Source organism: Capricornis sumatraensis, chromosome 1 (genome assembly GCF_032405125.1).
Source record: "Capricornis sumatraensis isolate serow.1 chromosome 1, serow.2, whole genome shotgun sequence".
Taxonomy (NCBI): Eukaryota; Metazoa; Chordata; class Mammalia; order Artiodactyla; family Bovidae; genus Capricornis; species Capricornis sumatraensis.
In genome coordinates, this window is record NC_091069.1 from 223570879 (window position 1) to 223586739 (window position 15861).

Below are 15861 nucleotides of genomic sequence, written 5' to 3' on the forward strand. Positions count from 1 at the left end.
AGAGGTTTCAGCAGAACACTCAAGAGAACACCTGTGGAGACTTGTGTGGCTGTTCCTTTGCGTAACTCTTTCCTCAACTTTCTACCCTGCAAATTCTAGCCCCCTCCGTGAACTGCCACCTCAACTGAGTAACAGGACTGTGCTTTGACTGGGATTCCCCCCTTCTCTGCATCTGAGCACAGAAAGTGTCCATTATGAACTGTGTTCCCCCAAATTCATATGTTGAAGCCCTAACCCTCAATGTCACTACATATCAGAGACAGGGCCTTTACAGAGATAAAGTTAAACAAGGTCATAATGGTACAGCTCTAATCCTATAAGGTTGGTGTCCTTTTAAGAAGAGATACCAAAGATCTCTCTCTCTCCCTCCACATGGGCACAGAAGAAATGTCATGTGAGGACACATGAGAAGACAGTCGTCTACACACCAGGAAGAGAGGCCCACCAGAAACCAACCCTGATAGCACCGTGATTACTTCACAGTCTCCAGAATTGTGAGAACCTAAATTCCTGTTGCTCAAGCCACCCAGTCTGAGGGGTTTCGTCAGGGCAGCCTGAGCTAAGATACACCCCCAGGAGAAAGTCTGAAAGTGGTGGTTCATTGCTATGTTCTTTCTCTTGGGGATCAGTCCTGTACTGCCTGTTGTCCAGTTTCTCAAAGTAGTTGTTTCACAAATTTCATCTACTTTTAATTATCTATTCAGGAAGTTCAGTTAGGTCTGTTGCTCCATTGTAGCCAGAAGCATGAATTCCCTCGTAACATGGTTTTTCGTCTTCTAACCAAATAATCTTCAGAAATTTCTGGGATAGTAAGAGATGAAGAGGTACACCACCGTCATGAGGGACCACTGAGAAGGCTTTAGTCACTGCCGATTATTCTCCTGAGAAAAGCAAGTGTATTATGCCATCTTGACTGCTGTGGGAGAGGGGAATCTATACATCAATATATCGGGCAGCTCAGTATAGGCTAATCAAGATTACAGATTTCAGGAGGACAAGGCTTTTAGGTCCTGCTCATACTTCACTTTCATGCATTGGAGAAGGAAATGACAACCCACTCCAGTGTTCTTGCCTGGAGAATCCCAGGGACGGGGAGCCTGGTGGGCTGCCGTCTATGGGGTCACACAGAGTCAGACACGACTGAAGTGACTTAGCAGCAGCAGCAGCATACTTGTACTGCGTTCTCGTTCAGTCCAAGAGTAATCAGTTTAATATCCATCATATGATTTTCCTTAGAGTAAGAAAAATTAATTCCCTATACAAATATCTACCTGTATCATTCCTGAAATCAATATTCATAGGATACAGAGTATTGTCCCCAGAGACTAAAGTCACGATTATGTCCTTAACTGGGTCACAGAGGGCAAGGATGGATTCTCAAAAACAAAAAACAAGAGGGACTTACTTGCCTGGCAGTCCAGTGGTTGGAACTCCACCATTCCACTGTAAAGGGAATGGGTTTGATCCCTGATTGGGGAGCTAAGATCTAGCAAGCTGCATGGTGCAGCTGAAAAACCCCACAAGAATAATTACACTAAAACTCCAGATACTTTTAATTACAATGAATTTCATGTACTCTGGGCAAGGCAGGCTCCTTAGCCAATGAGCAGAAAATAGATACAAAAAGAAACTTAAATGATACCAAAGGGTTAAAAATTATGTTGTAAACATGAGACTATTTAAGGAGGATAATTCTAAGGGAATGTAAATTTTAGCATGAATCTAAACCCTGAAGTAAAAGAAAACTCCAGAATATAAAGGGACTATGACCACAGAAACTGACACTGAGTTGTAACCGCATAAATCACTGTGTGTCTCTGAGGTCAAAGATAAAAGAGATGCTATGAGGATACCAAAATACTTTTGTTAGAGCCTCTGCCTCCCCTCTGCTCCAGCCCCCCAACACCCTCGCTAGAGCCAAATCACCTCAAAACCCAGATCTGATCCTGCTACTCACTTGTACAAAGCCCCTCCTTGGCTATTAATCCATAGCATGCAGACCAGTTCCTCATTTCTCAATGCCCTCTACCATCTTCCCTCCAACCTAGAGTTCCAGCCCATTTCCCATCACATCACTCACCCCTCTTCCTCCCACCCTCTCCCAGACACCTCCCCTCAACGATCCTTCCCTGCAGGAATTATCAGAGATTTTGTTCCTCTGTACTTTCCCATCTCCGAAATCCTTGTTCCTCTTGCCTCCTCAATCTTCCTCCCCCATTTACCCAAAATTCTATATTCAAGGGTTTAGAGCCAATGCCCCACCCTCTACTTCTGTAGCCCCCTGTGTTAGGCTTCTTTCACCAGGACTTACTATTTTGTGCTGTTAACTGGAACTATAAGCTCCCTGAATGCAGGAACTGCACTATACATCTTCACAATTGTTAGCCTCCACATTTCCTGGCTCAAAGAAACCTCAAAACATGCTTTAAGAAGCTAAACAGAAACATTGTCCTGAAGTTGGAATATTAAAAGAACACAGTTGCCTTTCAAGTGTGGATTTGCTTGTCCTTCCTACAGACTCCAGAGCTATTCCCCACCACCCTCTCAATCAGCCTAAGAAAAGGTGGAAGCCTGGAAGATTTCAACACAAGTTATTTTAATTGTTAGAAGATGTTTCTGGACTCTATTAGTCTGAAATAGTAATCATCTTTTTCCACCCAACTCATAAATACAAATCTCCCCAGGGGAAAAAATATTCCTACACAAATGCTAGGCTGCTTTTAAACTTATTTACCTCAAAGCTGCTTCTGATCATGGTTCACTTGCTCACACAAGTTCCAAGGAAATAGGGACTTCCCTAGGAAACAATGTGAAGCCTCGTTCTGTACCCCCTTCCGTGCTCTGCAGTGGCCCACTACCAACTTCAAGCCCTCAAAGTCCTTCTCCTCTGTTTCTAATCAAAACCAGAAATCATTTATTAAGAGCCATTTCTCTTTGTTGGCTTGACAGTCTTTTCCCACAAAAATGTTTGTCACCTTCAATTTAGCTCTTTATTTTTGGAATGAGTCTTCCTTTGTCGAAGCAATTTTAAATATGGAAAAACTACTCAGGGAAGCAAAGGAGACCCTTGAAACTATACCAGGTCTTCTTAATAGGAAATCCTTTCAGTCTTGGCTAGAAAAGAACTGCCCTCTCCCTAGTACACCCCACCACCAACCCCAGGTCCCAGCTAAAGGCTACAGTTCCCAGGATCCATTCCAGTACCCTCTAAGCAAGCATATGCTGATCCACTGGTCTCTGTCTCTCGATCTTTTTCTTCTCCTTTCCTAGCACCCTCCTCCAACACTCCTAACAGCTGCCCTACTAACATTTTGATCCAAGATTATTCTTTGTTGTAGGAAAGTGTCTTGGTCACTGTAGGATGTTTCATAACATTTCTGGCTCTACCAGCTATACACCAGGAGTTACACACCACACCCTCCCAGGAGAGACAATCAAAAATGTTTCATCACCAGTGTCTCCTGGACAAAACCCCCAGGTGAGAACCACGGCCTTAACCAAACCCATTCCTCCATCCAGCCATTCATTCACAGGCAACATTTATAAAACCAGCATTTTAGCTTTCCTCGACTTTCAGAGGCTTAGGTTTCCAGTATGTTCACCATTACTTAACTCTGGACAGTATTTAATTGGTTTCTTGGCATTGTAACTCTCTTTAACATTTCAAAACTCACAGCTACGCTTCTCACATTATCTTCCACATGCCTCTTCTGGATGCAAATTTCCTGGAACACATCCTCTTCAGTTACTGTAACAATCCTTAAGTATAATGCTGTAGTGCAGATTATGTGTAAATGTTATATACATTTAAAGCAAGTGACTATAATGTGTATATTATGTATATTTTAAAGCAAATGACTCCATGTTTCCTAAGATAATGGGTGCAAACAGGTGCACACACATACCCCAACGCAAGAAAAATAAGCAGTGCAGCAGGGGTTACACACGTCTCAGGAGAAATGGCTTCCTGGAATGCAAATTTTAAGATTTAGGGAGTTATTAGAACAATAGAAAAGTTTTGTTACAAGCAACATGAACAATTTGGAGTGCATTTCTTGCACGGATTTTGAAATAGGTCTTGGGCAAAATTGTGTTTTGCAAAGTCACATCAAGCCAATCCCAGGCAGACATGCGCTTCAGCACAAAGGTTGAGAGGCCCTACTTTAATGGGTTGGAGCACCTTCTTTGAATTAAAATTTCAAGAACTTCAAGAAAACCTAGGATCCAAACTCCAGCTCAGAGACAGATGCAGTATTTTCAAATCCATCTTACAGACTGAGCTTTGCCTTCCCTAGTACTGGTACCCTCCTTCTTTTGCAATTCTCATCATGGAAAGTAAGGAGGGGAAGTGGTCAGGAAAACTGTGATTCCTAAATCCCTTCTGGGGGAAGGGTCCTTCCAGGTCTGAGTCCATCTGTAGCCTGACTTCAGTTATGTCAGGACAAGAAAACTATCATGTAAATTTGCCTTCTCTTCTGGCGTATCCTACCTTCTATTTTCAGTTTAGTTGAAAAATTCCACATCACAGCTAAAGCAAATAAACAGTTGTGAAGTGAAACTGAGATTAAATTTTTAAGTTGGCTTTGTTAGTGGTCTCTTCTCTTCCCACAAGCGATAATTCCTGATGAAGCTCTCTTTACTTTTCTCCTCCTTCCTCAAGCCTCACCAAGCGTATATGGTTGTTTTCTTTTCGGTTTTGCACTCCCACAAGCTGAACAATCAGGGCAAGATACTTAACTCTTAAGTCTTTTCTCCAGAATACTGAAGCAAATCTCAAAATCTTTCATATCACTGAATTTCCATATATATGTTTATTATAAATTTTATTGGCACAATCACACTAATAACCAACCTATTATTTCAGTTCAGTTCAGTCGCTCAGTCATGTCCAACTCTTTGCAACCCCATGAACAGCAGCACTCCAGGCCTCCCTGTCCATCACCAACTCCCGGAATTTACCCAAACTCATGTCCACTGAGTCGGTGATGCCATCCAGCCATCTCATCCTCTGTTGTCCCCTTCTCCTTCCTTCCTTCAATCTTTACCAACATCAGGGTCTTTTCATAGTCAGCTCTTCACATCAGGTGGCCAAAATATTGGAGTTTCAACTTCAACATCAGTCCTTCCAATGAACACCCAGGACTGATTTCCTTTAGGATGGACTGGTTGGATCTCCTTGCTGTCCAAGGGACTCCCAAGAGTCTTCTCGAACACCACAGTTCAAAAGCATCAATTCTCTGACACTCAGCCTTCCTTATAGTCGAACTCTCACATCCATACATGACCACAGGAAAAACCACAGCCTTGACTAGATGGACCTTTGTTGACAAATGTCTCTGCTTTTTAATATGCTGTCTAGATTGGTCATAACTTTCCTTCCAAGGAGTAAGCGTCTTTTAGTTTCATGGCTGCAATCACCATCTACAGTGATTTTAGAGCCCAAAAATATAAAGTCAGCCACTGTTTTCCCATCTACTTGCCATGAAGTGATGGGACCGGATGCCATGATCTTAGTTTTCTGAACGTTGAGCTTTAAGCCAACTTTTTCACTCTCCTCTTTCACTTTCATCAAGAGGCTCTTTAGTTCTTCTTCACTTTCTGTAGTGTCATCTGTGTATCTGAGGTTATTGATATTTCTCCCACCAATCTTGCTTCCAGTTTGTGTTCCTCCAGCCCAGCGTTTCTCATGATGTACTCTGCATATAAGTTAAGTAAGCAGGGTGACAACATACAGCCTTGACGTACCCCGTTTCCTATTTGGAACCAGTCTGATTTTCCATGTCCTGTTCTAACTGTTGCTTCCTGACCTGCATACAGGTTTCTCAAGAGGCAGGTCAGGTGGCCAGGTATTCCCATCTCTTTCAGAATTTTCCAGTTTGTTGTGATCCACACAGTCAAAGGTTTTGGCATAGTCAATAAAGCAGAAATAGATGTTTTTCTGGAACTCAAGTCTTACTTTTTCAATGATCCAGCAAATGTTGGCAATTTTATCTGGTTCCTCTGCCTTTTCTAAAACCAGCTTGAACATCTGGAAGTTCACAGTTCACATATTATTTAAATACACTATATGTTTTAATACCTTAAAAACAGTGTCTCATCTCTAGATCGTCTGGACCATTAAAGAGATGAAATGCAGTAGCATTTTCTAGTACATTAAGAAGTATTTAGGGGGAAATGTCATCAGCATACTTCCCTGCAAACAGACCTGTTCTTAGCAACTCAAGAGTAGGGATAAACAAGAGTGGTAATTGTTTTTTCTCTAGTAAGAGTTGCTAGTACACAAAGTAAATGAGAATAGCCAGTGGCCCCAGGGAATACTGGCAGCAACCTGCCAGCCAGGTTGTAACACTTTACTAGCCAAGCCAAGCGACCCAACACTGGCTCCATCCATTCCAGATAATTCCCAGGTCCTAAGCACTTGATCTCAACAGCTTATAACCACAAAGCCATAAACCTGTCTTACACAGTTATGGTCCTGAATAGGAAGGAGGTTGTGTGCAGGGAATAAAGTCAATAATTAGAAAAAAGTAGACTTAACATGTCAGAATTATTAAGAGTGGATATTATTTGAGAAACAGAATCCAAAAAATGTAACTCAAGTTTCAACGAGGTGATTTGAGACTTTATCAACATTTTGTATTCTTTTCCCATTCTCCCCAGGCCCCCACAATATCTCCCCAATTACAGTGGAGGCTCATAGAAAATGAGACCAACTTTACCTTGGATTTTTCTATTACATGAAAGTTAATCTTTTCATTTTGGGGGGCTTAAGTTTAGAGTGGGTTTCCCTAGTGATTTAAGAACTCTACTGTGGTTACTACAATAAAACTAAGAGTATACATTTTGCCTACTCCGAATGGTAAAAATTTAAATACTCTGCCTTGAGAAAATCTGGCAATTCAAATGCATTATTTTATACTCAAAGATTTAACATTTCCTTTTAAAATACCCACCTCCAAAAGTCTTAATATATTAATCCAAAGGATAACAAATACACTGTATTGATAAAACAGATTAACTAGGACAATTAAACCCTCAACTTATTTTCTTTAAAACAACCTCATCTCATTCCATTTCTTCTTTGAGGTTCTCATTTTACTGACTGTCTTGTTCTTAGTAAGTCATTCTACAAATGTGAAGTGAATGTGCAAAATCTTCTTCTGTTCCACAAGTTACATTTGTCCTGAGCTCTTTGCACTCTGACCTCTGGTACCTCTGGTACTGTGCTCTGCGGTGTGGACCTCAAACTGACAGCATCAGCATTATCTGGAAGCTGGGCTAAAATACAAATTACTGGAACCCCTCTCAGACCATATGAATAAGAATCTCTAGGGACAGGATCCAGGAATTTGCCTTAATTATTCTCTCAAGTTGTAAAACCACTGCTATTACTCCTTTGCCTAGATATCATGTTGTTTCCTTTTATTTGGCTCATGCTTAACAAAGGCAACAAAAGACATTCTACAAGCCTCGACAGAGAATGGGTGATTTAACACTCTTCCCACTGTTCCTGAGACCAATTTCTACTTTTCTTCAGTTCAGATCTGTGTCTGCTTCTATTTGTTTTTAAGCCTAGAGGAAAGGAGCCAGGGACTTTGAAGGGAAAGGCTCAGCTGGATTTAAGGAAAAACAACTTTGCTTTCTCTTCTGAGATTGTTAAATGGTCTGTATCAGTCAAGACAGAAACCCTCATTTTATTTCTCTCCAGATTTGGAGATGTTAGCATGACTTTCACAGGGATTCTGGAAGTTAGGGGTGAAGGACAATAATCTAGCTCCTCTTTGCTCCAACTCAGCACAGAACATACCACAGAGCTGTTGAAAAGTAACACTGAAGTACACACAACTGGACCATAAGGTTCAGGAAGCAGTTTAAGGTCCAAGAGTAGTTAAGATTGGAGTGCCAAACTGGGGCTGGGGGTTGGGTGGGGAATGGGGGCATGTTAGCACTGGTTGGGTTAGGAAGCCATTAGAAAACACTACTTGATAACAACTTATACAATGTAAAATTTCCTAAATACAGTTATCAAGTGTTCTAGCACAGATTCAGCTTCAGAAAGGAGGGATTCCTTTCACATCAGCTTAATAAGTTTATTTTCACAATGCTATAGAGGTAAGCCCCTGAACTTTACAATTCCTCATGTTTCTCTCAAAAAAGATTTTAAGTCTTAGTATTAAATATCAAATCATGCTTTAAGGTTCTGTAGGCTATTTTTAAAAATCAAAATTAATTAAAATTGTGACAATGATAAAGTGCCAACCAATCAAAGTCCCAAACTAATAAAATTCAAAATAAGAATCATCATTAGGATCCTGTTAAATTTTGATAGTCATGTTTGATCAACTGCTATCATTAATCTCAGTGCCATGAGTTAATAATGCACATATATTCTGAAAGCCTATGTTTTTTGTACATTTTGTTGCTGAGGTATAAAGCCAGGTTTTACCAACTTTTTTTTTATTAATCTAATATATAACCTCTTCCACAACAGCAACTACGTAAACACCCCAATAACATTAACCAAACTGGTGTCACGTTCTATGGTCTTCTAATTAACACAGTAAATAAACATTTATAAACTATACAGCCACAGCAATTTATAAGCAACTATGTAATAAATTTTGAAATGTTAGGAATATAATAAAGCCACATTTTAAATAGCTCTTTTTTGTATTTTTTTATATTCACACATTCCACTAATTTCTTCACTAGACTCTATTAAATCTTAAATTTAAATATGACCAAACATAAAATAATATTGAAGGGTGTCAACAAAATAGTTGAGTTTTATCAGTGACCACGTCACTTAAAGCTACTCTTCAAAGGACAAGTCATTCACCCAAGGCAAACATGGAAAAAGTTAGAATCAAATCTTAAATTCTTCAGACACATGGGACTATCTAAGATTCAAGTTTGGAAGTTCTAAATGTCAAAAGGCTAACCATCATAGTGGAATGTCTGATGCTGAAGAAAGTTCCTAAACAAACTCAACAGTGTTTTCAACTTGTAAGAGGGAAAAAGTCTGGGCTGGTACAAATCAAGTTAACAGGGCTTTAAACCCTAGTCAAAGACAGCGAAATGTTATTACACCTGAGTAATAACCTCCTAGTAGCCTCTAGCTTAAATTATAATGACTCTTGCCACAGTGTGATCTTAGGTTAACAGTTCTGCAGCCTTAATTAGAAGGATAAGGCATTTAATCAATTTTCTGTCATGAATTATTAGGCTAACTTCTGTTCAGCTAGGGACTACAGTGTGCTCTACCTTGAGGCTGTCACAATCATGATAATAACCAGACATGCATTTTAACAAATATTCACTGACAAATGAAGTATAACATTGTCCAAAGTGTTTGGTGGACTCAATATTGAAACGTCTTATAACTTTTCCATAATCCCTTTTCTTCCACCAACAAAACTGGACCTACCACTTCTGTTCCTACATGGAAGCTGAAGTATGTTACGACTGTTGCTATATGACTATTTTTCTACTTTATGGCCCTATTTCAGCTAAATTATAGTCTTTATCAATTTAAATTAAAAAAAAAAAAAACTACCTTTTTAGAACTCTGGAAAGACATTAAATTCACCAAATAAAAAACTTCAATTTTGTTCCTCAGATATACTAAAATTCTGATATATGATGTCAAGTTTAATTATTAGACAAGTGATCTCCATGTACCTAACATTAATGTTGTAAAGAGGTTTAACTAAACTTAACTAAACTTTCTTTAGTGAAGCAAGTTTCAATTATCCTAAAAATGGTGATTGACCTATTACTTATGTGTGAATCTAAAGTGTGTCGCCTAGGAAATTATTAGTGAGTCAAAGAACAAAAATTTAGGTAGACAACTGTTAAATACAATGTTAATAGGTACGCTGGGCAATAAACTTGAACTTTTTATTTAACTTATGTCTGTTTAGTTTTTTATTGAGTTAAGTATAAAGGCCCAGTTAATCAACTCATTAAATTGGTCAAGGCAGAACACCTGAACTACATAACAGGATTTAAAAAGCGGTTGGTCTTTTAGTAGTTCTCTGGTAATCACACACGCGCACACACACACATACACAACTGGTAGAGTACTCTGGATATAGTATTTCCCCCCCATAATCTTATATAATATGCTGTTCACAATCTGCAGTATTTTGAAAACTATATAAATTGGACATGACCAAATTAGAGATGTCTGATAAACTCTTACAAAGTATTTGGGAACTTCAGCTCTAGTCCCCAAAAGATCAATTTTAAACTATAAAAAAGGAAAATTCATATAAAATCACAACAGATTTAACAGAAATCTTTGAAAAAAAAAAAAACTGTAACGCAATTTTCTACTTTTGACCAAGAAAAAAAAAGTACAAGGAGTCTGTCTGCATTTTTTAAAACTATTAACTTAGTGGATCTGGGGAAGAAAAAAAGCTATACAGTATTATTGCACTCCACGAATGTGCAGAATTCCAAAATGTGCCAGCACTGAAAAACTGCCTTGCATTGAGGTTTTCCAAGAGGTACAACGAGCCTGCCAAGAAAGCATCTGGTCTGTACTAACAGCTTGCTGTCTTCAGTACAGGCCTTCATAATGTCAGTCACGCTGCTCTTGCAAAAATCCCTTAATGTCTGAAAGATACAGAGAAAAAAAAAAAAGAGCATTTTATTTTAAAAATTCACTCATAAAATTAACTTGCTGATCAGAAAAGAACCGAGAACATCTCTGCTAAACAAAATTAACTTTCACCCCTCCATGTTCATGCACATTTGCTTACAAATTTTCTATCGTGAGCATGTGAAAAGAAATTGCATAGTCTTAAGAACTAGTTATTTGAAGGTAAAGGGAGGGTTTATATGTACAATACAGATACAGTACATGAATTCTAGTTATTAGGAGTTCGTAGTCCAAAAAATGCTATTATAGGCCCAATTATTAAGCCTTAAACATAAAACTAATAGCACAATCTTACTTTATGGTCCAAACTCTCTTGGACACTTATAAATTTTAATAAAAAAGACATTCATTTGTTAAATCTTAAATTTGAAACTCAATTGACAATAAATGTAATATCTATTATTATATATGTATATCTAGTATACTAATATAATATATATGTAATATCTTACTGATTCATGCGAATTAACTGATACCTATAGTTACTGCATTTTTAAACTACTTACAAGAGAGTTTTCAGTGCTGATAGTTGGGGCTATGATCGATGATGTGGGATTGAATCCATATGCACGTTGAGCTTCATTTCATTGTCAAGAATTTGAACAAGCTGTTGCATGGATGGAAGGTGACCAGATTCCAACTTAGACCACACAGGTACATCTACAAAAATAAATGGTACCGCCCTCTCCAAATTAAAGATGATTCTATAATAGACATTCATTCTACAAATATGTACTGTACTCTATGCACAAAGCTGGAGACAGAATTAAGCTTTTTGCTTTTATGAAGTTTACATTTTAGTAGAGGAAATATAAAAAGAACTATACAAATAGCTACAAAATTACCCTTGTACACTAAAAATTAAAACGAGAAGATGCTACAAGAGGGATATGTGAGGCTGGGAAGGAGCCTTTGTACTTAATATTATTAAAACAGAGATACTATTAAAATTGAGAGATATTATTATTAAACATAAAAGCTAAAATATAGAAGAATGGTACAAACGAGGCTGGAGAGGTAAACAGGGATTAGATCAGGGATCAAAAAACTATAAAGGGTCAGAGAGTAAGCATGTTTAGTTCAAGAAGATCTATAGTCTGTCTCAGCTACTTAATATCCATTATAGCCCAAAAGCAGTAACAGGCAACAGATAAATGAATGGGCATGGCTGTGTCACAATAAAACTTCACTTACAAAGCAGGAAGCAGAAGATATGTTACACAGGGCCATGGTTTGTCCGTGCCTACGCTATGTCATGCATGGCCTTTTGTCCATGTTAAATGTTCTGGTCTTTATCTTGAGAACAAAATAAAGCCATTTAATAAATTTGAGGCAGTGAAGCAACAAGATAAAAGGTGCATTTAAAAAAATCTTCTTTTAAATAACTCAACTGTTTGGAGCAGGTATCAGCAAATTTTTCTGTATAAAGCCAGACAGTAAATATTTTAGACTTTACAAACCAAGAGGCAAAATTAAGGATATTATATAGGTACTTATATTAATTTTTCATTGATGAAACACAAGACTCTAGGTATGAGTACTGAAATTTGAATTTCATATAATTTCTATGTCACAAAATATTCTTTTGATTGTTTATCCATTAAAAAATGTAAAAAGGAATTCTCTAGTGGTACAGTGGTTAGGACTTAGCATTTTCACTGCAAGGGCCTGGATTCAATCCCTGGTCGGGGAACTAAGACCCTGCAAACCACATAGCGCAGCCAAAAAAACCCAACAAAATGTTAAGCACCACCTAGCAACAATGGATAGACTTAGAGATTATCAAACTAAGTGAAGCAAGCCAAATATCATATGATATCACTTATATGTGGAATCTTAAAAAAAAAGACACAAATGAGCTTATTCACAAAACAGAAAGACTCACAGACACAGAAAACAAACTTATGGCTACCAAAGAGGATAAGGATTAGGGAGAAGGATAACTTAAGAGGCTGGGATTAATATATATATATATGTTGCTTCCCATAAAATAAATAAATAAGGACCTACTGTATAGCACAGGAAAATGTACTCAACATTAATAACCCAGAAGGGAAAAGAATCCAAAAAAGAATATATATATATATATATATATATATATATATATATATAGGAATCACTGTGCTGTATATTTGAAAACTACAAGCCATTGTAAATCAACTATACTTCAATTAAAAAAAAAACTTTTAATAGAAATAAATAAGTAAATTTTAAAACTGTAAAAGCCATTGTTAGCTCATAGGCCATACTATACTTGCCACCTCTGGTTCAGACAATATGTTAAAGGGTAACAAGATAACTGTGGCTTGGATTAGGGTGGTTAGCAATGAAGATAAACAGAAGCTGACCTTTGAAAATTGTAAAACGTAGAATTGAGAAAAACTGGTAATCCATTAGATATGGAGAGCAAGTGATGTTATCCTAGGCTTCTGACATGAGCAACTGGGTAGAATGGTAACGATGCCATTAAATAAGTGAAAAATGCCAGGAAAGGAGCAAATGGAATATAAAATAACTGCAGGAAGCTGAGGTAATCAACCGTTTGGGAGTAGGCAATGCTAAGGATTCCTGGCTACATACAGAACATAGAAGAGAGGTCTAGAACTCTCCAGACTATACATTCAAGGGTCATTACACAGATGCTGAGGACCATACAAGGATATAATTTAGCGTATTATGAAAAATAGAAAAGCCTGATGCTTAATATAAATCATCTAAAATTTATTACAAAATGCAAACTACTCAGAACCTACCATTCAAAGTTATCTCAAATGCACCTGTTGACATACACTGGTTTTCAATCATGTTGCTCAAGAAGAATACCATCATACATGCATAGACCTAAGAGAAAATACAATCAAATACAACAGGTTAAGTCAGTCTCAAATCAAAACAACATGACAAGTAAATACAGTCTCATTTTTATTTGCTAACTGTTCTTTTTAAATCTACCTGAAGATTATATACAATTACTCCCTTTCCATATATTCAGATAATGTACACAGAAAACTGCAACACTAATTCGCAGCTCTATATACTCTGAAGAATTTATACATGTTATTCCTAATGTACAGATAAAATTTCTGGGAACTTCCCTGGTGGTCCAGTGGTTAAGACTCCACACTCCCACTTCAGGGGGCATGGGTTTGATCCCTAGTTGGGGAACTAAGATTCCATATGTGGCCAAAAAATTGGAAAAAAAAAAAAAAAAGATAAAAATTTTTAAAATCATCATAGCTTTAATAAGTTAAACAAAAGAATACCAGCATAAGATGGATTCATTTTAGCATTTTTATGATCTAATGTATGAATTCCCAGGAGACTAGTGATGCAATCATCAGCAATTCCATGTATTCAATACAACCTGTCCATGTTCCAAACAAGTCATGTGAAGTCAAACTGGAAAAAAGTAGGTTAGAAAGCACTAGCATATTAAGTTATATTCATTCACTTCCTGAAGGCAAATCCATACTCTCCCAAGAAATTAAAAGCTCCTGCTAGACAGAAAGGTTTTAATTTAACAAAATCACCCAATCAAAAGTAGGATGTAGTAAGGATGTCAATTCACAGCAAGCTGCTTCAGAAAAACAAATTAAAATGCCTACAGCAGATGAGAAGGAGCTTTCCCCTAGTCCCACTTGAGCTAGGTGGGCTCTGATTTCATAGAAGTTATCTCGGTATTTAGGGACAAAGTTTGCTTTCTTGAGAACAATACACAAGGAAGTGTCATGAAAGCAATAGCTTTCAGGTATCCTCTTCCACAGTAGATCAACAATGTTTTAAGTCTGTACAAGTAAACTGCACTAAAGATAATGTGGAATCAACAGAATTAACAAATATGGCACAAAACATTGTCGTAAGTACTCTTAATCCTATGTAAATCAACATTTTGTTAATAAGAGTAGATACATATCTCAATTAGAAGTAGCACCCGAGGATGTTTATTTTAAGAAGTCTTGCCTGCTACTGGAAATTAAGTGATTCTGTAAGAAAAAGAACAGCTTTGTTATGAGCTGGCTAAAGGTTGTCTCAGCACAGAACTAATGGATAAGACAGAGAACTCCAAAAGACAGTAATTCTTAGAAGGAAATCTAAGCAATATCATTCAAAACAGAAACAAAAATTAGTCCTATTTCTCAGAGAAGAAAGGTAGACCCTGCAGAAAAAATGATTTTAAGTAAAACAGATGAGAGCTGTAGAAAACAGTCCGCTGCAACAAAGAAGAAAATGGCACAAGACCCTTACGTCTATTTATACTGATTTTTTCCAGTTAACTTGCTTTAGATTCCTCATGGACAGAAATGTCAAAGAACAAAGAATAAAAACAGAGAGTTGGATAAGAGTAAATTGGTGGAAATCTCATTTTTAATGTGAATAAACCTATTAATACTCATTAGTTTGTATAAAAGGCCTACATTGTGTATACATTGTTTTGCTGTATGACTTGGCCCAAGTTATACAATCAAAAACAGGTATGAAATTATTTTGTGCCCAGGTTCTATTAAAGTAACACTTCTTTAGCTTTCAAACAATAAAACATAAGACCTAATCATTCTTAATATACAAATATGGAGACTATGGCCAAAGGAAGTAAAGTGCTTTGCCAAGAGGAAAAAAAAAAACTGATTTAAGTTGATATAGCACATGTAAATGGCAAAAAGTACTTAAAAAAAGAAAAACCCACTAGACGATTTCATTGACAACCTAAAAACCTGTAGGTATCAAACCTATTATATTACCTACCTTATTTTCTTGGCCCCACTGCCAGATGCTAGGAGCTTGCATGCCAAAGAAAGCAAAAGGATCCTTGCCAACAATTATTAAGCCTATTAATACTAGCTTGAAGACTGACAGGAAAGATGCTATGTGTCTATCAAAAGAAAAGAAATAAATTAATCGAAGCTGCAATTTCTATTTCAAAATTTCATAACTCAAGGCTATGTGTATAGACATTTTTTAAACACTAAACCTAAAAATTGCTAAATATACCAGGAAAAAGCTAGTAATTAATTTTTTTCTCTTCAGTAAGTCCTTGTTGTTTATCCATTTTAAATATAGTAGTGTGTACCTGTCCATCCCAAACTCCCGTAACTAAATTTTATTGTGCAGCATAAAACAAAAATGTTTAAGATCTTGGAATCAACCAAAAACTAATTTATAAAATTATATATAGCACTGATCTCTAAAGATACTAT

General features: G+C 37.1%; 1 protein-coding gene across 1 annotated transcript in view; it reads right to left on the bottom strand.

Moving 5' to 3' along the window:
- Positions 1-4892: 4892 nt before the first annotated feature.
- Positions 4893-15861, bottom strand: part of SELENOT (selenoprotein T) — a 31142-nt gene continuing 20173 nt past the window's right edge. The window contains exons 3-6 of the mRNA XM_068964718.1: positions 15410-15536; positions 13420-13507; positions 11173-11326; positions 4893-10620 (exon numbers count right to left, since the gene is read on the bottom strand). Of these exons, the coding sequence (XP_068820819.1) occupies positions 11202-11326; positions 13420-13507; positions 15410-15536 (340 nt within the window). The 3' untranslated portion in view covers positions 4893-10620; positions 11173-11201. The remainder of the gene's footprint in view (positions 10621-11172; positions 11327-13419; positions 13508-15409; positions 15537-15861) is intronic.